Source organism: Canis lupus, chromosome 25 (assembly GCF_011100685.1).
Source record: "Canis lupus familiaris isolate Mischka breed German Shepherd chromosome 25, alternate assembly UU_Cfam_GSD_1.0, whole genome shotgun sequence".
NCBI classification, from domain to species: Eukaryota; Metazoa; Chordata; class Mammalia; order Carnivora; family Canidae; genus Canis; species Canis lupus.
Genome location: NC_049246.1, coordinates 24084879 through 24093675, shown reverse-complemented (window position 1 = coordinate 24093675; position 8797 = coordinate 24084879). Strand labels below are relative to the sequence as shown.

Here is an 8797-nt window from a genome sequence, read left to right as displayed (position 1 = left end):
CGGGCTCCCTGCATGGAGCCTGCTTCTCCCTCTGCCTGTGTCTCTGCCTCTCTTTCTCTCTGTGTCTCTCATGAATGAATAAATAAAAAAATCTTTATTTAAAAAAATAAATAAAAAGGGGGATTCTGTAACCAGAATTGTCTAGATCTCACTTAAAATTTATTTATTACTTCACTGTGTTTTTTGATGTTACTTCTAGGCCAGGAGGTACAGCCTAAACTGAAGTTTTAGCATCCAAGGTAAAAGCAGATTAAATACAGAAATGTTTTCCTGTTTTCCACAGTGATGGAATAAAGAATGGAAATTGGTGTGGAAAGGGTTGGTTCCTTCTGAGGGCTGTGAGGGAAGATTCCAGGACTTTTCTCCTCACCTTGTAGATGGCTAACTTCTCCCTGTATCTTTTCACGTTGTCTAACCTCTGCCTTTCTCTCTGTCCAAATTCCCCTATAAATTTTATAAGGACCAGTCATTGTATGAGGGGCCTACCCAACCCCCTCTGACTTCATCTTAACTGATTACATCTGCAGTGACCCTATTTTCAAATAAGGCCAGTTACAGCTATGCTATAAAAAGCACATAAAACTCCAGATTGACAAATCATACTACATTATTCAAATGGCAACACACATTATACTTATAAAATTTATTTTTAAATTCAGGGGTATTAATACATGTGCAATGTTGTGCAACCAATATCTATTTCCAAGGAAAATAACATTTTTAAAACCTAGTTTTTATTAGTAAATCTAGATAGAGCTGCTGGTTTTGAGTTATTATTGACTATGATTACTGACTACAAACCAAGTAGGTAACGCACAGTCTAACAAATGCCAGTGAATTTACTGAGAAAATAAGAATATTTAAAATCTGTTGAAACTGTCAGTGCTACACCTGGGCTAATAGAAAAAAATAGACCTCGAAACTAAATACAACAAAGAAATAGCATTCTAAGATGTCAGTGAAAGCCACGCTACTTTGGGAAAAGCAGCTCTGTGATGTTGGTAAGCAGTTAAGGTAGCTCTAGTGCTGTCTTACAAGGGTTCTTAACCTGGGCCTGGAGGAGCCTGTAAAGTGCCGCCACACGCACCGGCTAATACAAGCAGTGGGCGGGGGGGCGGAGAGCATTCACTGCTTTTATGAGGGTCTCAGAAGGATCTTTGAATTTAAAAAGTTCTTACATTATCATAAATGAGGGACGGGAGACGAGAGCCAGAGGTGGACGGTGGCCAGGACCCCGAATCCTCCGCTGCGCTGGTGCGGGCGGGCCCAGGCCTGCCTCCCGCCCCGCACAGGGGGCGGGGCCAGGGAGACCGTGCCCCCTGCCCCGCCCCTCCGGGAACCCCAGGGCGCCCCTGTTTACCTCCGGGTATTCGACACCCGAGACAAAGGGGGAAGGGAGGGAGGGGCCTTCTGGGGGAAACTCCACGGCGGGAAACGCCTGACTGGAAGATCGTTTTGTAACCCCCACGAGAGGCGGGAACAGCCGCCCTCCCGCGCCCCCCGCGCCCCCTCCCAGGTTCCCCGCACCTCTGGCCTTACTGGGGTTCTATCCCAGCCTCGGCGACAACGGGCGGAGCTGGGCAGTCGGCCATCCAGGCAAGCTCCTCAGCCCCTCTCCATTCGTGACTCTCTGGACGGGACCAAGGCGACTCTGCGGGGTCGCACGGCAGAGGGACTGCGGCCCCAGGAGGAGACAACGCTGCGGGGCCGAGGAGAGCCAGGACCTGGTCAGTGGTCGGGAAACGGGTACGGCGGGCTGCTCGTTACCTCAGTACCGGGAAACCGTGCCGCCGCCGGCCCCTCGAGAACCACCCTGTTTCCCCGACTTGGTATTTTTAAATCTGGCGGGGCTTTCCCTTGCAGGCCAGCCACTCCCCCCGTTTACCGCCCCAGCCAGTCACCGTCAGGCCCGCCATTTTTCAAACCCTTTTCCCGCCGCCAATCAGGATCGAGCAGTACATTCCTCTCCTGACCGGTTCTAACGGGTCTGGGAGTTAACGACCTGGGCGACCCACCGAACCTGCTAGGCTGGGGCTGGAGGGGCGGGCCTGGTGAGACACCGACCAATCGGAGGCCTCCCTGGCGACAGGGTGGGGCCTGCGGGAGTTTGAATAATCACCAGAACCAATCAGAGGGGCGGGGGTGTGGCCTGTGGCCCGGCTCGTCAAGTTGCCGTGGCGCGGAGAACTCTGCAAAACAAGAGGCAGAGGATTGCGTTAGCGATAAACCAGTTCACGCCGGAGCCCTGGGAAGGAAGCGTCTCTGCTGGCTCCGGCCTCTCCGCGGGACTCTGAGGAAAAGCCGCCACCAGGCAAGAACCCCGTTTAGCCCCTTCGTGTTCGTGGGCCTGCCGCTTTCCCTTTCCCCATAGCCTTTTAGCCGGGCCGGGCACTGCGGCTCTCGGGGTTCGAGCCGGGGAGCGGAGTCTGAGGGGAGGGCCGGGGAGGGCCGGGGGCTGTGGAGGGCGGGAAGCGGCGTCCGGGCCCGGCTTCAGTCGTTTTTTTGAACGTCGGTCGCGAGGCGACAACTCTTTGAGTCGGGCTGGCGAGGTGGAAGCCGGGAAGACGTTTCTGTCAGGAAACGGGCCTCGACGGCGCCCCCGGCGTTCCTGCCTCAGCCCGGGCCTGGGCGGGCGGCGGCGCTCCGGGGCCTCCGGAGAGACGTGGTGGCCGCGCGTGAGGCGGGCGGGCGGGCGGGCGCCGGGAGGAGGGCGTGTGCGCGCAGGCGGCCGCCGGGCGGGCTGGTGGGGGAGCCGCGGCGCCGGTCGCCTTCCTCGCGAGAGGGGGCGGGCGCGTATTTGGGCGGGAAGCGGGGCCCCGCGGGCGTCCGCCCACCGCTCCTCTCCCACCAGGCCGACGCCGCCCGGCACCATGGGTAAAGGAGACCCCAACAAGCCGCGGGGCAAGATGTCCTCGTACGCCTTCTTCGTGCAGACCTGCCGGGAAGAGCACAAGAAGAAGCACCCGGACTCTTCGGTCAATTTCGCTGAATTCTCCAAGAAATGTTCGGAGAGATGGAAGGTGAGAGCGGAATTCGGGCAGCGCTGAGGGCTTTTCGGATGTGTTTTTCTGGGGCCAGGACCTTAAACACGGAGGTGACTTGTAACCTACCGCGGTGGTGATTCGCCCAGATATTTTGAGTTTGGGGCAGACTACCTGAGGTTTTCGTTTACTTCCAAGACTGCAAAAAGTAAAATGCGGCCCGAAAGGAAGACCTTGATCCCGTTTGGGTGCCTGTGGCTCACATTGCTTACGTACTTTAATACCGCCTCTCATGTCCACAGACCATGTCTGCAAAGGAAAAGTCGAAATTTGAAGATATGGCAAAAAGTGACAAAGCTCGCTATGACAGGGAGATGAAAAATTATGTTCCTCCCAAAGGTGACAAGAAAGGAAAGAAGAAAGATCCCAATGCTCCTAAAAGGCCTCCGTAAGTTCGTCTTCAGATGGGTCAGATTGCCCCTTAATTTTCCATTTAGTTTGTTAACACTGTCGCTGGCTTCTTTTCAGGTCTGCTTTCTTCCTGTTTTGCTCTGAACATCGCCCAAAGATCAAAAGTGAACACCCTGGTTTATCCATCGGGGACACTGCAAAAAAGCTGGGTGAAATGTGGTCTGAACAGTCAGCCAAAGATAAACAACCATATGAACAGAAAGCAGCTAAGCTAAAGGAGAAATATGAAAAGGTACGTTGTCTTCCCTTTTTAAAGCCAAGGTTAAAATGAGACATATTTTCTGAAAAAGACTGTTAGATAATAGGTATCAGCTATGGAGTTAAGTTTAATCTTGTCCTTATGGTTGTCAGCTGTATTTGGAGAGTCTAGTGAAAATTGTACGTTATAAGCTCATTGAAACTTACCTTTGTTTTGACTGAAAGCAGTGTTTGTAGCATTGGTAGATTCCTACATAGACTCTTACAGTTCTGGGTCTGTTACTTTTCAGAAAGGGAAGGCCAAATATTTTGTATTCTGTAAATATATTTAAGAAGTGGAGGGGAGTAGATAATGTGAGATAATTGGACATTGATAGTGAAAGTTCTGACATCTACTACAGCCCCATCATTTTATACCATTGACTTTTTAAAGCTGGAGGGAATAAATGCTCTCAAAACTTGAGTTAGATTCTGCATACCTTTTTAGACAGTCATCAGGGTTATTGGTCAATGATCTTAGATTGTTTACAACTTAGTGGTTTTCACAGTTGAGTAATGACACCGGATGCTGATTTTATTTTTCAACAATATTTCAGGATATTGCTGCATATCGCGCCAAGGGCAAAAGTGAAGCGGGAAAGAAGGGCCCTGGCAGGCCAACGGGTTCAAAGAAGAAGAATGAACCAGAGGATGAGGAGGAAGAGGAAGAGGAGGAAGAAGATGAAGATGATGAGGAAGAGGAGGAAGATGAGGAATAAATGGCTATCTTGTAATATGTGTGGAGTGTGCGTGTGTGCTCAGGCAATTGTTTTGCTAAGAATGTGAATTCAAGTGCAGCTCAATATTAGCTTCAGTATAAAAACTGTACAGATTTTTGTATAGCTGATAAGATTCTTTGTAGAGAAAATACTTTTTTAAAAATGCAGGTTGTAGCTTTTTGAGGGGCTACTACATACAGTTAGATTTTAAAGCTTCTGATGTTGAATGTTTCTAAATATTTAATGGTTTTCTTAATTTCTTGACTTGTGTATTGTAGCACAGCAGACTTGTAGGAATTAGTATCAATAGTAAATTTTGGGTTTTTTAGAATGTTGCATTTTGTTTTTTAAAAAAAATTTTGTAATAAAATTATGTATATTATTTCTTTTGTCTTTGTCTTGATATGCTAGGTTAGTTTTCACCCTAAAAATTCTTAGAGTCTGGAGCCATGTCAAGATTTTCTTGTTAATTTCTGCCTAATAGTTCTTAGAGTTGATTGAGTAAAATGTTTGGTTAAAAGTAAAACATGCCCTTATTCTAATTTACAAAGTGTTCTTTAAAAAATAGACCTGGAATTGAATGAACCTCTACAATTGGTGCAGTTTTACAAAGTGAGTAACTTTTTTTTCTTGACATTGCTATTGATTTATTACTAACTTGTCCGTTGGTTTTTTTGTTTTTTTTTTAAACTGACACTATTTTTTGGGAAACTGTCTTTAATAAAAGGCAGAGGAGCTAAAACAAGTACATAACCTAAAAAAAAAACTTAAAAATATCATTAGTAACAGGTTAAATTTTCTGTTGATTGTGAATTAGTTCAAGGTGAATACTAGAATGCATTTTGAGTTAAATCTTTAAAAATGTAGCATTGTTATTAAACTTTAGAATTTTGGATAACCTTAAAGCATTTGAGGTAGTTATTATGGTCTGCCATGACTAAATTTCACTAGGATTTATATTTACTGGGTAAATCATTATTTGAGAAATGCTCCATTGAAGGAGCAATTGCTCCTCTTTGAATTAAGATTACTATTTTGAAGTTATCAGAGGCTTCTAGTGAAAATCGACCTCTGTTGGCCAAGTGATGACAGAACAAATCTATTTGTTGATTGTTTTATACTTAAACTTGATCTGATAATCCTGATTACCTATCAAATTTTAAAATAGTCTTAAACAACCATGGCAGTTTGTTGTCTGTCTTATGCCATATTGGGGTAAGTATGGTTAACTGGGAGTGAGTCAGGTATTAGCATGATTACCAGAATAAAGAATCAAAATCTGCAGACCTCTGATTGCCCTCCTAATCCTATCCCAGTAGTTGCACATTTAAATATGGAGTGTTGCTGATCAAAATGAAAATTTTATTTTAAAAAAAAATTTCTAGTGTTAAGTGGCTGAATAGCGCGAAAAAATTAGGGTAATATGTTTTAGAGACAACCTTGGTCTGAATAACAGTTTCCCAGCTCTATATAAATACTAGCTTTATGAACTTTGATCTTACAGCTTCCCATTTGTAATACAGGGTCAGTACGTGCTTCACAGCTTTTCCATGTTAAAGGAGAATTACAGCTATCCAAAATTGGTGCATAAAGGGATGTTAACTAAGAGTTAGTAAAATTGAAATAGGGCAAAAGTGTTGTTTCCTTAAGGATTTCTAAATCTCGTAAGTTAGACCCCATGAGGCAGACCTATCAGATTTCTTGTCATCTTTTGGGGAGTTTTTGTGATTGCTTAAAATGTTCTTTGTATAGAGCATAACACATCTAAGCTGTGAGAATGACTCATTTCTTTTAATTAAGAACTGCTCTAGAATAAGTTGAGGATTTAGAGTGAATCATCCCATTTAATATTTTCTAAGTGTGGATCAAAATTCAAATCCTTCTGAAAAATTGTATCAGTAAAATTTTAAGACCAGGTAACTTTTCAAGGATTGGGTTCTGTTGGAAAGCACTGAAATGGGAATAAGAATTAGTTTCCAGGGATCCCTGGGTGGTGCAGCGGTTTGGCACCTGCCTTTGGCCCAGGGCGCGATCCTGGAGACCTGGGATCGAATCCCACGTTGGGCTCCCGGTGCATGGACCCTGCTTCTCTCTCTGCCTGTGTCTCTGCCTCTCTCTCTCTCTCTGTGACTATCATAAATAAATAAAAATTTAAAAAAAAATTAGTTTCCACCCCAGACCAGCTAGTACATGGAGGTGTTATAAGAACTCTTACTTTAAGAAATAACACATCTTAGTAATATAAAATGTAAAAGAGCTATGTAGTAGATGGTCTATATACTTGATTCCCAACTGCCTGGTTCTCCTAGGAGGCAACCACAATAATTTAGCCTTCAAGAGAGACTTAAGCTTAATATATATATATACACACAACGATCATACATTTTATATGTATTGATTGCTCTTCCCCTTATTCCTATTTTAGAGAATGTTCGATCAGTACTGTACAAAATACTGACACATTTCAATGGCTGCATAGTATCCCATTGGATCGTAATTAGCTCCCTAAAAGTTGTCATTTTTTTTTTATGAATAGTATTGCCATGAATATCCTTGTTTGTGATTTCCAAAAAGTCTCTAAAATTTTTTTGTACATTTTAAGATTTGATGATTGTAACTGCTAGAACCTGTACAGTTGACCCTTGGAACAACATGGGAGTTAATGGACACCAAATCCTGCCCTTACAGTTGATATATAATTTCTACTCCCCCAAAACTTTACTAATAGCCTGTTGACTAGAACCTGTATCGTAATATAGTTGATTATAACACATACTTTGCATGTTATATATGTGTTTTATTCTTTTTTAAAGGAAGTCTTTTTTTTTTTTTTTTTTTTAAGATTTTTATATACTCCTGAGAGACACAGAGAGAGGCAGAGACATAGGCAGAGGGAGAAGCTGGCTCCATGCAGGGAGCCCAACGTGGGACTCGATCCCGGGTCTCCAGGATCAGGCCCTGGGGTGAAGGCGGCAGCACTAAACCGCTGAGCCACCCCCCGGGCTGCCCGTTACATTTTATATTGTATTTTTAAAGTAAGAGAAGAGAAAATGTTACTAAGAAAATACATTTACTGTACCGTAAAAAAATCCACATTTAAATGGACAGTGCACAGGTCAAACCTACATTGTTGAAAGGTCAACTGTTCTTGGTATATGCTGGAAACCTCTTATGTTTTGTTAACTAAAGCCTGCCAAAATTGCTCTCGATAGAGGTTGTACTGATACATACTCAACAGCAGTGAATGTTTTAGAGTATCGATTTCCTCATCTCAGCAACATAATAGTTATCAAACTTTTTAATCTTTTTAATCTATTTTAATTTACAAAAACTGGTTCCTACTATTAAGAGTTGAGCATATTTTTAAGGGCCATTTATTTCCTGTGGTCTGTCTCAGGTTTTTGTAATAGTAATCTGTGGAGAGTAAGGGAAGTGACTGTGACAGGCATTGTAAATACTTTTCTCCTTGTCATTTGCCTTTTGACTTTATGATATTTTCTTTATGCGAGAATTTATTTTTATGTAGGCAATTTTATTAATTCTTTAGTGGTTTTGGGAGGCCTTTCCCACCCAAAGATGATAAAAATTATCCACTTTCTTTTAAAAAATGTTATTATTTAATTAAATCTGATCTTTCCGGAATTTATTTTGGTCAAGGACTCAGGTAGGGGCTCAAATTTCTTTCCAGATGGCAGCTACTACTTTTGTTTTTTTTATTGGTAAAGCTGGGTTAGAAGATCCTAAGTTTTCTTATATATTGAAGCAGTCAAGTGGGAACTTGCTCATTAGATGATAGTATGCCTTTTTGTAAGTATTTTGCTTTTTAACAGCATTATTTATTGTAAGTAGTAGATTATAAGCTTGTCTTAGACTAGTACAAATATAGCATTATCTTAAACCCGACTATTACAAATATGCCACTAAAAATGTTTTATAAAGCAGTAATGATCTTATTTCTTGGAGAATAGCAAGAAGAAAGATAAAGGAGCTGTTAGGCCACTGCATTAGATCCAATCCCTTTAAAACATTTCTCTAGAAATAACCCATTTTTAGACTCCTCATGGTATTCTTGTTGGACACTATGGCATTTTCAGAGAAAAGTAGAATATTGGCAGGAAATGCAAAGATCCATAGAGTGTAGACAGGGAAAAGGGCTGGGAGTGGTAAAGTGATGAGCATACACAAAAATAAGATCTAGGAGGGTCATGAATTTTTATTTTTGTATAATGCTCTATACCCTGTGCCAGAAACATAGTTAGGTACTCTATAAATACTTATAAACAAAAATACTGTTGATAAAGAGGGCAGCTACTATTTAATTCAGTCTTGTTGGATGGAAATATAGGTCTAGGATTTCCAAGTACCCCAAATTTTCAAATGGAACCAAAA

At 42.8% G+C, this 8797-nt stretch overlaps 1 protein-coding gene across 1 annotated transcript; it reads left to right on the top strand.

Moving 5' to 3' along the window:
* Positions 1–2091: 2091 nt before the first annotated feature.
* On the top strand, positions 2092–4790 carry HMGB2 (high mobility group box 2). Its single transcript, XM_038573603.1, has 5 exons — positions 2092–2311; positions 2852–3020; positions 3284–3429; positions 3510–3684; positions 4247–4790. The coding sequence occupies exons 2-5, from the start codon at positions 2871–2873 to the stop codon at positions 4406–4408; spliced, it is 633 nt and encodes a 210-aa protein (XP_038429531.1). The 5' UTR covers positions 2092–2311; positions 2852–2870; the 3' UTR covers positions 4409–4790.
* Positions 4791–8797: the final 4007 nt, after the last annotated feature.